We start from the raw sequence: 15,609 nt of genomic DNA on the forward strand, positions 1-15,609 counted from the left end.
GGGTATGGGTATTGAACTTTATAAATGCCTTTTTTAGAATCATTTGAACTTATATTTTTTTTTTTTGACAAATATATCAACATGATATATTACTATGGCTCTTATTATTAAGCTATCTTTATAGTTCTAAGAAGAATGGTCAGAGGCCTTTTTCTTTATTACCATTAGAAAAATATTTCCTTCCTATGTCTAGCTGTGAATCTATTTTCATGAACTTATCTGAAGTGTGCTGGGCCTCTTTATCTGCATAAGCAGGCATGCTAGGTGATAGCAAGAATATTTTTTCCTATTATACCTTTTAAATGACTTCTTCATGTCTTGCCATCCAGAAATATAGAAAGCCTCTTAGTCCTATAAACATTCTTTTCACATATTTTACTAAAGTTAGGTAAACTTTCCCTCTAGATTTCCATTTTTTCTTTCCCCTCCCCCTCCCCCACCAACAATTCATGAGGTAGGGTCTTCATTTCTAGTTCTCTACAGCTTTCACTGCAGATTTCTGATTTCACAATTTTAGCGGTCTAGAAATCCTTCCATATCTCAGCTAGCTCTCTTTCGCCTTGAATTGTTTTTTCCTTATGGCCTCCTACTTGTTATAGACTGTAAAGCAATGCTTTATAAAATTTTCTTCTGTTTCCTTTAATAAAACATTGTTCACAGGCATGCTCTTTCTCTGAGTCTTAAGGTAATGCTACTTTCCCGTTATACTATGATTTCAGTTGTACTTTTTACTTATCCTAAAATAGGGGAAATGTTTTAGGGTTTAATAGTTAACATCAGTGATTGTGAGCTTGCTCTGAGGCCCCTTTGGTGTACTGGGAGACTGATTCTCTAACTGCTAGGTGAAGGCTAAGTTGACGTGAACTCAGTCTGGTTTCCAGGATTCTAGCAAGTATTTATCCAGCAAGGAAGAGACTAAGTACATCTTCTCTTATATCTATTACGTGACTGTCACACTGAACACAGGACAGATTACTGGAAAAATATTATAATCTCCAGCATCCAAAAATCTGAAGGTTGTTCCTCTCCCCGAGCTCAATATTTTTAGTATGTGAACTGTGCAGAGCTGGGAGCAGACCCTGCCAGTCGGTCCCTCTGCTTTATACCACAGAATGCACAGAGAGAGATTACTACCAGGGATGGGTCAGAAAGGAAAGTCAAAACTGACAGTCATCCATCGCTTCAACCACGTGGCAGGGGAACCTGCCCTGTTCGAGGTGGTGTTGCTGCCGCCCCAGAGCCATGTGGCAGAGAGGGAGGAAGCGACAAAGCAGCTTCTGCAGGGAGAACTGGACTCTTCAAACTGGGAAAACAGCACTTCTCAGTTAAGCAGTGAACTTGGAGTCGGGAGATTTTTCTCCCCAGTTTTGACCGTATGTTGGTATGAGCATCAGTGAGTGTTACAGAGGCTGGGGCAAGAATGAATCTAGGAATACCAGCCCAATTCCAACTTAGCCCAGGCCATAGAGTGGTGTTCAGTGTTCATCGTGTGGGTTATTGTTTTAATGAGGAGATATATTTTGATTTCCAAATGTAAGAATTAACCTAGCAAAAACAAAAAACCCTTTATAAAAGCCAAAAAAAAAAAAAAAAAAGAATTAACCTATAGCAACTTCTAGAACATAATCCTTTGGTAAATTGGAAATTGCCTATATTAAATTGTATGTCTTATAGTCACCTATGACATAAATATTAAAAACATTAAGTCACGTAAGAGTACTTTAAATATGTAAATATTTTTCCTGATGTTTTAAAAAAGGTGATATCTGATCACATTCGACATTTCTCTAAGTGAATTTCCAAATCATCCTCCCTCCCTCGCTCCATCCAATACTGAGCTCCTACAATGTGTCAGAGACGCTAATGGACACTAGCAGCACGGGGAAGTTGACCGACCATTCGGTTTTGTTTTGGACGGGGGTGCCCTTTCGGCTTCTGTGATGGTTATGCTAATGTGTCAGCTCCGCCAGGTAAGATGCCCAGTTGTTGGTCAAGCAAACACTGGGCTAACTGTAATTAGCCATGTTATACTTAATTATGGTAAGTACCTTTTCTAAGTTATTTGGAAAGAATGTATTCTTGAAGGAAAAAAAAATGTATCAGCCCAGCAGCCTGTTTCTACCAGAGTTTTAAAATACTATAAAAATCATCTTCGACTTTACTAATATACTAACACATATTTACAGATATCCTAAGAATTTCCAGGTCCCATTATTTATATTTTCATCAATTATATGAAAACACAAAAGACTCTAATTTTCTATCTCTGACAGGTTTCACTGAGTGAAGCCTCGAAAGTCCTGAAAGCACCTGGAGTTCCAGAGTGTGGCCTGTGGGTCCCTAGGGCTCCCCAAGTCCACGGACGGGCACCTGTGAGGCACTTACTGTTTTCACTGTATTGACATTTGCACTGGTGGTGCAAAAGCAACGGTGGGTAAAGCAGCCAGCTCTTGGCATGACTCAGTGGAGGGTAAAGCAGCCAGCCCTTGGCATGGCTCAGCAGTGAATAGAGCAACTAGCCCTTGGCATGACTCAGGAGTGGACAGAGCAACTAGCCCCTGGCATGACCTGGCAGTGAGTAAAGCAGCTAGTCCTTGGCATGACCTGTGGTGGCACCAAAACACAAGGTCCACTGTAGTCATTACCATAACTCACAACTAAAAAAAAAAGCCCGTTTCTCTCGAGTGTCCTTGATGAAGAAGTGAATTTTTAAAGTTTTACTAAACCTTGAACCCGGAGTGCACACCTTTTCCAGGATTCTGAGGGATAAGATGGGAACTATGCATAAGGCGTGTATGCCACATACCAAGGATGATTCTTTTGAGAAAAGCACTAAAGTAACTGTGCTGGGAGCTAGGAAAACCTCATTTGTCTTGCAACACAGTTTTTCTTGATAGAATGCCTGGCAAACTATGGTTATTGAGACTTGGGATTTGGCCAACATTTTCTCACAAAGTGAACAAAGTGAGCCTCTCACTTGAAGGAGAACAAGTGACAGGGTTTGCTGCCAATGATAAATATCAAAATTTTAAGAAGAAATTAAAATTTTGAAGAACTTCTGGTACTGTGAATTTTACAGCTTCCTGATATTATTAAAATACTCCCTTTTTCCAGCTACCATCTGTGTAAGGTCAAATTGTTTTCATTTACTTCAACCAAAACAACTTATTAGAACAGACTGAATGCAAAAGCAGTTAGGAGAATCCGGTTGCTTTCTAATAAGCCTAACACTGGAGATATTTACAAAAATTTTAAATGACGCCATTCTCATTTTTAAAAAAATAGCTATTTTTCATTAAAATGCTATGTACGTTAATATGCAAAGAGTTTATTAAGCTATTTTAAATGAGCTAAAAATATTCTTAAACTTTCTATTTGTATTTTTACAGTGGTAAATACTGGTTGCTCTTACGTCAAGGGTTCCACTGGAATAAACTTCTTTTAAATTAGAAAATTAAAGTTGCCCCAAAACGAAACCATCATTCTTAATGATTTAGAATGTGATATTAAAAGGCTGACTTGATATTCTATCATGACTGGAAACTCACAGAGTATTTTCTCGGTGTTTAACTTACAAAGAGAATTCTGTTTTACTAATTTCAGTTGGGATGCTGTCAGTTGTTCTCCTTGCTGGCTCTTGCTCTCTGCATCTCCCTCCTCATCCCGCACCACAAAGTCATCAAAAATATAAGCATCTCCATCTTCCTCCGACTCATAGTCCTCCTCCTCCTCCTCCTCGCTGCTCGCGCAGGATTCCTTCTCAGAGTCCTAATGGAATTAAAACACCTTTCAGTGAATCGTGCCTCTAAAACTGTCAGCCTGAATGTGAGAGCACAAGAGTAAAGCCAAAGCGGAGAAACGATCTACTGAAGGGAACTTCATAGTTGAAGGTTTTTTGTTTTTTGAAGGAACTTGTCATGTTCACTGTTAAACTCCTGAAAATATGAAGAGGAGACTATGCCTTGGTGAAGTGATACAAAATGCTTTAAAGAGACAACGAGGTTAAAAGGAGAAATTAAAAACAGGAAAGACCACACAAAGCGACAGTTTCAGTTTTAAAAAAGAGTGGAGGGACTGAGGTTCATGGTTAAACCACATATTCAAGGCAATCAAACATGTTCAAACATACCTGGTCAAAAAGTAAATTCTAGACGTGCTGAGAGCTAGCACAGACGAAGCCCTGTGGCTCTTACAGCAATGAGGTATTTTAAGTAAAAAAGGAAAAACAGCGCCAGAACCAACGGAAGACACACCTCGCAGTCCCCGCGGCTGCCGCGGCTCTGCCGGGACCGCCGCCTGGACAGCTCCCGCAGCCTCTGCTGCTGCTCTCGCCTCCGCGCCGCCGGCGTCTTCTCGGGGGGCTCTGGCTCTGTCTCCACCGGGGAACACTCGTCTTCCACCACTCTGCGTGGACGCTTGCCCCCTGCTTTGTGCACAAGCACGTCGCTGTCCTCGCTGTCCTCACTGTCCCACATCACGGAGGAGACCCTTCGTCTCTTCCCTCGCTGGACGCGCTCTTCTTCCAGGTCCTCCTCTGCCTGTCCAGGGCTGTGGCGCTGGCCACCCTCCGGGCTCGGGGGCGCCCCGCCATCTGGCCCACGGTGGCCTTCGCTGTTGGCTTCTGCACCGGCTCCACTGTCGCCGGGGCTGGCGGGGTGCTCCTCACCGCCTCCGTGGCCTCCACCTTTGGTGGCCGTAGGCTCTTCAGTGCCCCCAGGCTCCCCGCTGCCCACGCTCTCGTCGCTGCCCACGCTCTCGTCACTGTCACGCTCGTCACCACTCTCAAACTCTTCGTCACTCTCAAGCTCGTCGTCACTATCAAATAATTGTGAGATGCTATTTCTTTTAGTCCGCCTCCAGTCAACTCGAGATTTCTGCTCAGGGACTTGAGTTTTAGAATTTTTCCTTGTTTCACGTCTTCTAACATGTACCATTTTCACTTAAGCTTCTACAAAATAAAGTTATTAAGAATATAACAAATGATAATCAAATTACAGCAATGAATACATTTATGGTACAGACTGTAATATTTATTCGGTGTTATGAAATGGCCCATAAAGGTAAATTCACATGAGCTATCGGAGGGAAGATAGTAAAACAGTTGCTTGACAATTTATTGAACATAAATGGATTATTCTGAATTATGGTAGATATTGTGTTCAAAGGGATTCATAGAAAGAAAAAAAAAATTCACCATAGTTCCTGCCCTTCAGAAGACTATAATCAAAACTAAAATATAAGAACATATAATAGTTAGGGTAAATGTAAGGGAGTATTCATTTAGAACCAAATGAGTGATAAAAAGAAGTGCTATAGAAGTGTGCAGATGCAGCAAGATCAACAGGGCAAGTGCTTCCTTGAAGATTTTATTGAAGAGATGTGATCTGATCTAATTCTGAAGGATCGGTCATATCTAAACAGACAGAAAAAGAAAAAAATGGATTCCAGTCAGGTGAAAATGGTAAGGGCAAAACTTTGGCACTGAGAGAGTATGGTATGTGAGGTAACTAAGTATGACTAAAAAGGTGGGAAAAAGGCTTAATGTGGAGCAAAGGAGATGGGATTAGGATGGGGTTACCAGGACGATTCACCCTGTAAGGGAAGAAGGAACCTGAACAGAAAAAAAGACACAGATAATAACAAAAACGATCAATCAATTTACATGAGGGAAGTTACTGACATAAAAAAGACCAGTATGAAACCGAGCCGTACCTGTCCACTACATGCAGTTTCTATATGTTAGTAAAATGACAATGGTGTTAAACCACTTAGAAAGATACAAGATAAACCAACAGAAAACTTACTAACAATCCAATCACGCAATCAGGCGAAAAAACAAAAAAGGTCCATAAGCAAAGCAGAGCATGGTACTGGAAGGACAACAAAAACTATGTTTCTGTTTCAGAAAATGGTGAATTCCATTAAAATTATCACAAGCATACATTCAAGGAACTCTTAATTAGTGGCATGTCAGATAACCAGGAAAGAGTAACACATATGTACCCCTACGGTTGCTAAGCAAAATAGAAAATATGGTCACAATGCTATGAGACTGACTTCATAATGGAGACCTAAGAGCTTATGCATTCAACTGAGGGCGCCCTTTCAAAGAAATCACCTGGAGGCTGATTAGTCCAACATTTCCACCACAGCCCAGAATATTTCTAGTTTCTCTATAAATCATAGTATCAGAGAAAAACAAAAATACAAGCATAAGAAAATAAATAAGCTTCATTTTCCATCGACCGTGGCGTTAACACCCACTTTATCTACCTGTCTCAGCTCTAAGGAACTTCTGGCATTTTCCAGAAATAAAACCCATCTTCAAAAGATGCAGATTAATTACCACTAAAGATCTTTTTAAAATATGCTGTAATCTCTGAAGGTAAATTCAAAAACAAAATTCCAAAACACTGCTGAGCAAGGGCAGGACCACCGGACCAAGTTCTAGCTTCCCAAGGTAATTGTTTCATTTGAGGGGTTGGTGATAGCATTCATTTGGTTGTACAAATTCCGTTAGGTTTATAAAGCAATATGACTGGTTCTATAAATGGTAACGCCACATATAAAAATCAAAACGGGGTTGCTAATACTATATACCAGGAATTACAGTGTAAGCTGGAGTTTAATCTTCTGACAGCAATGGCTACGAAACGGATTCAGCACTGTAATGGCAATCTGACAAATCCTAGACAAAAAAAACCAACATTCTGAGATTTGAAACTATACTTGAGTTGCATTTTACAGAAGACTCATCAGTAGCATCGAAAGTTGTGTGTGGCCAAAATTGCCCTTTAAAAAGCCCTCAGATTACTCCTCGAAGTATGGTTTTGTGTATATCATATTGTTTCGAATCTGTACACACAGTTTCTCCTCGAGGTTTTGAACAGATCATCGTTTCTTTGGTTACGTACCACGTTAACCAGGTGGCTTATATTTTGAAGCCATATAGTACAAAAATTTTCATTTAAGCATATATAGTTGAATTTGCCTAAGCTAACTGTGCATATGACTACACTGTAATAAAAGACAGTAAGGTTTTCTTTGTTTTCTTTTTTCTTGTTTTATTTTTTGTTAAGACAGTAAGATTATCTGATGAAGCTGTCTGAATTGGGAGAAATAATGAAAAAAAACCACCACCATGAAAACAAATGACAAATACGGCTATATACACAAAAGCAAATACGGACAGTAAGGGACACTGACGTGAAAGATGTTTTTTTTAGTACCCAGCAGCAGTTTTACAGATACTAGACGATTATCCTACAAAACAATAACATCCCCAAGACAGTTATTTATGATATTAATAAGTGATTTTTATACCAAGAAGAGTAAGAACATCAAGCTATTCAAATGACCAAAGCATACACAATCTATTAGAAACTCTTATTTATAACAATATTTCAGTGAATTTTCACTTAATTTAAGCCCTCACAATGGTCCTAGGAGGAAGATATTGTCTATCTTCTTTCAAAACTATCAAAGGCAAGGAAGAAACCCTTAAATGACTTACTGTTGCCCACGCAGCTTGTTAGTGGCAGAGCAGGATTAGAAACCAGGGCTCCTGATTCTCCCGCCAGTGCCACTTGACTGCTGCCAACAGCATGTTTGTACAACAAAGTGGTAAAAATTAGGCCTTTAAAAAGGAGTCATTATTTCATCTCTTATTCATGCTAAATAACTGCTACAGTTTATATTAGAGTTCACAAACATGGCTTTGTTGTTTTGTTTCATTTTTAAATTAAGTAACAATTTCACTGCCCCAGTTAGGCCAGAAACTTGTGGAAACTACCCACTAGGCAAGAAAACAAAGTGTAAAAGAGATGAAAAATTGCAGACTTCCTTCCACCATCTTACTGATGATACTGATCTTTTAAAGTGTAAAAGATTTTCCATTGAGCCTCAAAGTAAACATTTCAAAGAAATGCAGTCTCTGATCATAAAAATATATCTATTTTGGGAAAAAATGCAGAATTTGAATGCTTGAGGAAGCAAATTTCATTTTTAAAAGTTTCATTTAGCCAACTGCCAGGGTTTCACTCATATTTCAGAATTGTCATTTATATCAATAATGCCAAAAATAGTGCTATTGAAGAAGAAGTTAAATTTTGAACATGGTTGGCTCCTTTTTAAAAATTGTAGGTGCCTCTACTGTATTAGCTGGGGAGGGAAGAATGAGGACAAAAGGAAAAGGTGGGTGTGCACCTGGGGAGAGAAATGAGAAGTAAAGCAGGTTGATGGTCTTTAGAATTCACTCAAAGAATCCATGCAAATGTCTGCAATCTCTGCACATGCTGAACTGACACTCAATTCCTTGAAAGGGAATTTCATCAAGCTTGTTTAACGATCCCTTACCTTTGGGCAAAGAGACTCCAAACAGGAAAGCATTAAATAAGTGAACCAAGAAGAGCAATTCTATCTCAGGTTTGGGCTTCCTGCTTACTATCCAAGAAGGCTCTCACACAAAGATAAGTTAAAGGTAATGCCCATCACGGTTTATGCTCCTCATCTACCATTCAAACAACTCTAGACCTAAAAGCAGGTCCTTGTGGCCACTTGAAATTCTCATCAGGTGAAGGCCTTTCTTCTAGACCTTCAGGCAAAGGGCCATTCCAGGGAGTCGCCTGCTTTCCCTACAAACAGCGCAGGAGGTGCACTTGGAGCGCGGAGGGCCATCGGTGCGTTCCACCTAAGGGACGCCTTCCTTTTGGGAAATATCGCCCCTCCGGAGGCTTTCTTTGATATGGCACACGGCGTGGAGAGGAAGCCTTACTAAATCAAAGAAACAGTTCCTGGGCGCCTTCTGTAGGGCCGCACCTGCTGGAGCCGGGGCGTTAGTGGTCTCTGCGCCCCAGGAGCTCACCATCTAGATGAAATTAGTAAAAGGGAATAAAACAAGCCACCTAAGACGGCCTAAGGACCTGATTCTAAGTTCTTCTGGGTTGGTTGGAACACATTTCTCAAATGTACCCTAGTTTTCCCATTGGCTGGAAAGCCTGACAGAATTAGGAAACAGAAATGAGGAAAAGAGGACGAGAGAGCCCATTTCCCTCACTGAGGGTCCCAGCGCACCACTCATGGACTGGGTCCTGCCAGCTCAGCACCCACAGTGCGGAGTGACCACAGTGGCCACTGGAAGGTGACAACCCAGCAGGGCTAGGTGGCCAGGAGAACCGTGACACCGGCCGCCGAGAGCAGGCAGGTGCAGGGCCGCCACCCCGGCCTAAGAGACAGGTGCAGGGCCGTGACCCCGACCCTAAGAGCCGGCAGGTGCAGGGCTGCAACCCTAGCCTAGGAGCAGACAGGTGCAGGGCCACGACCCCGGCCTAAGTGCAGACAGGTGCAGGGCCACGACCCCAGCCTAAGTGCAGACAGGTGCAGGGCCACGACCCCAGCCTAAGTGCAGACAGGTGCAGGGCCACGACCCCGGCCTAAGTGCAGACAGGTGCAGGGCCGCGACCCCGGCCTAAGTGCAGACAGGTGCAGGGCTGCGACCCTGGCCTAAGTGCAGACAGGTGCAGGACCCCGGCCTAGAAGCAGATAGGTGCAGGGCCGCGACCCCGACCCTAAGAGCAGACAGGTGCAGGACCCCGGCCTAAGAAGCAGGCAGGTGCAGGGCCGCGACCCCGGCCTAAGTGCAGGCACGTGCAGGGCTGCGACCCCGGCCTAGAAGCAGGCAGGTGCAGGGCCGCGACCCCGGCCTAAGTGCAGGCAGGTGCAGGGCCGCAACCCCGGCCTAAGTGCAGGCAGGTGCAGGGCCGCGACCCCGGCCTAAGTGCAGGCACGTGCAGGGCTGCGACCCCGGCCTAGAAGCAGGCAGGTGCAGGGCCGCGACCCCGGCCTAAGTGCAGACACGTGCAGGGCTGCGACCCCGGCCTAGAAGCAGGCAGGTGCAGGGCTGCGACCCCGGCCTAAGTGCAGGCAGGTGCAGGGCTGCAACCCCGGCCTAAGTGCAGGCAAGTGCAGGGCTGCGACCCCGGCCTAGAAGCAGATAGGTACAGGGCCACGACCCCGACCCTAAGAGCAGGCAAGTACAGGGCTGCGACCCCGGCCTAGGAGCAGGCAAGCGCAGGGCTGCGAACCTGCACGGCGCTCGCGGGGCCCGCGCAGCCCCCCGCCCGCCTCCCGGGGCGAGGGGAGCCGTGGCTGGGCAGCTGCACCCGCGCAGACACCCCAGCCCGGGGGGCTCCCCGTCCCGAAAACAAGGGTCCGGAGAGCGGACCCCGCAGGCACACCTGCTACCCGCGCGGGCGCCGACCACCTACCCACAGCGGAGGGGCTGCCCCGCGCCCTCCGCGCAGCCGAGCGGAGAGAAGCGGAAGGAGGTGCGAGGGGCCGCCCACCCGCCGCAGGGAGCTCTCCCGCCCGCGCCCACGACCGCCCGCGCCCGGGAGAGCAGACCCCGCCCCTGCCGGGCCCGCGCGCGCTCACGCCCCCAGCGCGCCCGCCCAGGCCCCGCCCAGGCCCCGCCCCCGCCCAGGCCCCGCCCAGTCCCCGCCCCCGCCCAGGCCCCGCCCCCCGCGGCGCGCTTCCTCCTTCCGGGAACGGGGGGAAGTCCCGCCTCTGGGAGGGGCCGGGGGCGGGGCTCGGCGGCGGGAGGGGCGTCTTCCGGGAGCGCGCGCTGGGGGAGGAGCGGCCGCCTCGCGCTAGTCAGGGAGCGGTGCGGGGGTCTCGGTGCGGACTGAGGTGGGGAGCGGGGCCCGGCGGGCCGCGAGGGGCCGGGAGGACGTTCCGGGCCGAGGCCTGCGCGGCGAAGCGGGGCCGTGCGCGGGAGGCCGGCCGCCGGCGGTGGCCGCGCGGAGCCGTTCCCTGGGCCGCGGCCGCCCGCTCCCGGCGCCTCCGCGCCCGCCGCCCCTCGGGGTGTGGCCCTGGGCGTGGCGGACGCCCGATGGGGTTCTGGTCGCCCTGCGGCCGGTGGGTGTGACAAGTCTGAGACCCGGATAGTCGGCGGTGACCAGGCGGCCCCGCTGCCCCTGTCGGTTAAAGACCTGAGCCCGCAGCCCGCCTCCAGCCGCCCTCCGCCCGTGGCGACGGCCCAGGCCCTCAGTTTCCTTGTCAAGCTGAAAGTCTGACTGTAAAAACTCCGGGAAAGGAGCCTGTGGGATAGAGGGGGGGTCTGCGGAGTGCCTCGGCGTGCGGGGTGAGCCCCGGATCCGGATCATGTCAGGGAAGCGGAAGCGTGTGGTGTTGACTATTAAAGATAAGCTTGATATCATAAAGAAACTTGAAGACGGAGGTTCTTCCAAACAACTGGCAGTGATTTATGGAATTGGTGAAACGACAGTTCGGGACATAAGGAAAAATAAGGAAAAGATTATAACGTATGCCAGCAGTTCGGATTCCACAAGTCTTCTGGCCAAGAGGAAATCTATGAAGCCATCCATGTATGAGGAGCTGGACAGAGCAATGCTGGAATGGTTCAACCAGCAGAGAGCCAAAGGGAATCCTATATCTGGACCAATTTGTGCAAAAAGAGCAGAGTTCTTCTTTTATGCTTTGGGAATGGATGGCGATTTTAACCCCTCTGCCGGCTGGTTAACCCGTTTTAAGCAGCGGCACAGCATTAGAGAGATTAACATTAGAAATGAAAGGTTGAATGGAGATGAGACTGCTGTGGAGGAATTTTGTAACAACTTTCGAGACTTTATTGAACGGGAGAATTTGCAGCCTGAACAAATCTACAATGCAGATGAAACTGGACTGTTCTGGAAGTGCCTCCCATCCCGAACTGTAGTATTCAAAGGTAAATGCACTGCTTCCAGGCACAAGTCAGTTGAAGAAAGAGTCACTGTCATGTGTTGCGCCAATGCTACGGGTTTACACAAACTTAAACTCTGTGTTGTGGGGAAAGCAAAGAAACCTCGTTCCTTCAAGTCAACTGACACCTCAAACCTGCCAGTCTCTTATTTCAGCCAAAGAGGTGCATGGATGGATCTTTCCATTTTCCGGCAGTGGTTTGATAAGATCTTTGTGCCACAAGTTCGAGAGTACTTAAGATCCAAAGGCCTGCAGGAAAAGGCTGTGCTCTTGTTGGATAATTCACCGACACATCCAAATGAAAATGTCCTGAGGTCCGATGATGGCCAAATATTTGCAAAATATTTACCACCAAATGTGGCTTCATTGATTCAGCCCTCAGATCAGGGAGTCATAGCCACAATGAAGAGAAACTATCGTGCAGGCCTTCTCCAGAATAATTTGGAAGAAGGTAATGACTTGAAATCATTTTGGAAGAAGTTAACTCTGCTTGATGCGCTATATGAAATAGCAATGGCATGGAACTTAGTAAAGCCAGTTACCATCAGCAGAGCATGGAAGAAGATTCTCCCTACCATAGAGGAGAAAGAAGGCTTGGACTTTGATGAAGAAGATATCTCAATAGCTACTGTGGCCACCATTTTACAGCACACCAAAGGTTTGGAAAATGTCACTACTGAGAATGTTGAGAAATGGCTTGAAGTGGACAGTACTGAACCAGGCTATGAAGTGTTAACTGACAGTGAAATCATCAGAAGAGCCCAAGGCCAGACAGCTGAGTCCAGTGAAAAGGAGGAGGAGGAAATAGAACTGATCCCAGAGAAACATATTAATCATGCAGCTGCTCTCCAATGGACTGAAAATTTATTGGATTACCTAGAACAACAAGGCGATATGATTCTGCCTGATAGACTAGTAATACGGAAACTTCGAGCCACCATCAGAAATAAACAGAAGATGACAAACTCAAGTCAATAATAGCGTTTCAGTTTTACTGTTTTGTTCATTAAGATCTCTGTGTTATAGGTTAATTTTCTTTGTGTTCTGAATTCTCAGACACAGTCCTGGGAAATACAGATATGAAAATACTTAAGTGGCTTGAGGATTATGTGTTTTGCATCATCGGTGTCTCCTGTCCCTCTTTTGTGCAGATAATCAGAAGCTGATTATGTCTAGATAGAAATTACTTGTACACATGTATTCACTTTTGTAGATCTACCACTGTCCTTCTGTAACAGTGGCATACCTTACAATTTTTAGCAAAGGTTAGATAACAGTGAAAACAGGCTGTGCACTTTCCTTAAGTCTTTGCTTAATTTGAGGGCTGCCACAGTAATCTGTTCTGTGCTAGCCTTCATACATGGTTGTGTCTTTTGTGTATCTGAATAGGCTGACAGGATGAGATTTGAGGTGATCTATTATAATTCAAACTCAAGTCCAGTAATAAGGGGGAAACAATAATATATGAATTATAAAAATACCTTTAAAAATCATACTTCTGTTCCCTTATATTTGTGTAGGTGGCAAGAGGGGGAGATTATTCTGGGAATGAAGTACATATAAGAAGTGATTGTTAAATTAGTGAGAAGTATCGGAAACCTGATTCACAAAAGGTATTCTCATCAATCCATTTGTGTGTAATTGGAAACAGGATTTTGAGAACTTTGGTTATTTATACACAGGGAATAAATAGGCTTTTTAAAATTGGGTCTTTATTATGAATTGGGTAGTAGTATAGGTTTATTATTTATTCCTCTAATTATAGTACATGTTTTGTAATGTATGATGATAGGTGCTCCCACCTTATATCTGCGATAACAATAATCACTGGAATTTGAAGGTTACTGTGTTGAGGTTTTTGGTTTTTTTTCCTGAGTTCTTGGAAATGCTATCCATAATTTGTTTGAAAAATTTTGTCACCTTGGCCTTCTATTTGATATGAATAGAAGAAAATGGAATAAAATTTTTATTTTAAGTAAGCTGTATGTTTGTGATCTGTTTTATGAAGAAAACAAATAATTACGGAAAGCTGACTCTTAAGGATTTTCATCTTTTATTATTTTGATGCTTGTAAGGAGAGATTATTCTAAAATTTAATTGATTTAAGTCTGAATTTTGGTATTAGTAAACTAAATGTTTCTTCAAGATATTGAAAATACCTATATGAATGTTTATCATTTAAAAGCAAAGTGGTCTCCATATTATTTCATGTTTTGTCCCCAAATTTTTTAAAAATTAGGATTGTTCTGAGTCATTTTTAAAAGTTTTATTTTTTCATTGAAATGATTTTCATGATACACTACCTCTCAGCGTTCTAAAATTTAAAAGATAAAAGATTTTATCTTTCCGTAATTTCTATCTACTGTCTTGCAACTACAGATTTTTGAAGAGACTTATCTGTAATGAGCGTTGTATAAAAGTTGTGTTCATTGCATGAATTGCCTCAGTGCACGGAGGGGAAGAGCATCAGATTTAACATATACACTGAATCAGATAAGTGCACATTCTACTGTAGTTTCACCTATATAAAGACAAATTTCACTTTTCTAAAATGAAAATCTGTACTAAAATCTCAGAATTTGTCAGGATTTGCTCACTTTTAAAAATAATCTTATCAGTGAGATTCAGCTTCTATCATTGCCACCTAGTGGTAAAATTAACATTGCTGTTAAACTGTGGGTTTAAACTTTAATATCTAGTAAAAATGTTCACTGTTTTGTAGATTTGAGTGTGAATATTGTGAATTTTTCTTATGCCAGTGAGAAACTGCTCTCTTTCTTGCCTGCAGCTATTTGCTCTTCAATGAAAGCTGCCAACATTGTTAGGCTAGTGGTTCTGTATTGGGATTTGTATTAATCAGCCAGAAGGATGCTGATGCAAAATACCAGAAGTCTCTTGGCTTTTATAAAGAGTTTTTTTGGGGTAGAAGTTTATGGTCACAAGGCCCTAAAGAGTCCAACTCAAGATACCATAAGAGGTACTTGCTCACCCAAAGTCATTTGCCACGTGATGAAGCAAGTTGGCGGGCGATGTCTGCAAGAGTTCAGCCTTCCTTCTTCCACTTAAGTCTCCATGGTCCCAGCTTCTTCTGGTCTCAGCTGTAGGCTAGCAGAAGGCTCATCTCTCTTCCCAGGGTTCTTTCCAGTCTCAGCTGCTCTGGTCTCACCATAAGGCCAGCTGTAGACTACCAGGCTTATCTCTTGCCCCAGGGCCTCTGCCCTGTCTATGGAGCCATTTCTATTCCTCTTTGTTTTTTTCCTGTGTATCTGCTGCCTTGTGAGAGTCTTTTATCAACCCACCAAGGGGGCTGGGACTGAATGCTGAGTCATACTCTAATGACATAATCGAATCAAAGCCCTAATCTTAACATAATTTAATCAGATGTCTTAGCTGAAACTAATCCAATCAAATGGTTATCATGTCCAGAGGAAAAGACCAGTTTACAAACATAATCTATATCATTTTTGGAGTTCATAAATAATACCAAATTGTCATAGGACCATAATTATAAAAACTGCCAATTATTGAATGGCATTTTATGTTCTAAGCAGTACCCTTTTCATATTATCTCATTTAATCCTAAAAACTGCCTTATGATATAGATGAAAATACTGAGCCTCAGATCATACCTTTAATTGCTAAATGTCACAGATTACAGATAAGAATTTAAACTCAGGTATTTGACTCCAAAGCTTAAGCTTACATTATCCAACCTGGGCTCAGCTCCTAACCTTTTTCAGATCTTCAGATCTTATTCCTTGCCACCCTTCTCCACGAGCCATACTTACTTCTCTATTTCCCAATACATTTGTTGCAGCAATTGCCCTTTCCTTCACCCTTTTTTTGGAGCTA

The 15,609-nt window shown here is 44.1% G+C and overlaps 2 protein-coding genes across 7 annotated transcripts in view; one reads left to right on the top strand and one right to left on the bottom strand.

Annotated features, from left to right (window-relative positions):
* CCDC82 (coiled-coil domain containing 82) overlaps nt 1-10,379 on the bottom strand; it is a 31,679-nt gene extending 21,300 nt beyond the window's left edge. For 4 of the 6 annotated variants that reach the window (XM_058289125.2, XM_058289122.2, XM_058289126.2 and 1 more), the window contains exons 1-3: nt 10,266-10,379; nt 4,254-4,948; nt 3,576-3,768 (exon numbers count right to left, since the gene is read on the bottom strand). In XM_058289125.2, the coding sequence (XP_058145108.1) occupies nt 3,576-3,768; nt 4,254-4,934 (874 nt within the window). In that variant the 5' untranslated portion in view covers nt 4,935-4,948; nt 10,266-10,379. Of the gene's footprint in view, nt 1-3,575; nt 3,769-4,253; nt 4,949-5,804; nt 5,890-7,513; nt 7,595-10,265 lie in introns of those variants that run through there. The other 2 variants (XM_058289124.2, XM_058289123.2) reach the window with 2 other exon arrangements.
* Nucleotides 10,380-10,669: 290 nt separating this feature from the next.
* JRKL (JRK like) lies at nt 10,670-13,736 on the top strand. The gene has a single exon (XM_004485321.5). The coding sequence runs from the start codon at nt 11,161-11,163 to the stop codon at nt 12,733-12,735; it is 1,575 nt and encodes a 524-aa protein (XP_004485378.4). The 5' UTR covers nt 10,670-11,160; the 3' UTR covers nt 12,736-13,736.
* Nucleotides 13,737-15,609: the final 1,873 nt, after the last annotated feature.

Source organism: Dasypus novemcinctus, chromosome 27 (genome assembly GCF_030445035.2).
Source record: "Dasypus novemcinctus isolate mDasNov1 chromosome 27, mDasNov1.1.hap2, whole genome shotgun sequence".
In the NCBI taxonomy this organism is placed as follows: domain Eukaryota; kingdom Metazoa; phylum Chordata; class Mammalia; order Cingulata; family Dasypodidae; genus Dasypus; species Dasypus novemcinctus.

Bases quoted from the DNA above. Each gene is read 5' to 3' on its own strand.
- JRKL (XM_004485321.5), top strand. From the start codon at position 11,161: ATGTCAGGGAAGCGGAAGCGTGTGGTGTTGACTATTAAAGATAAGCTT.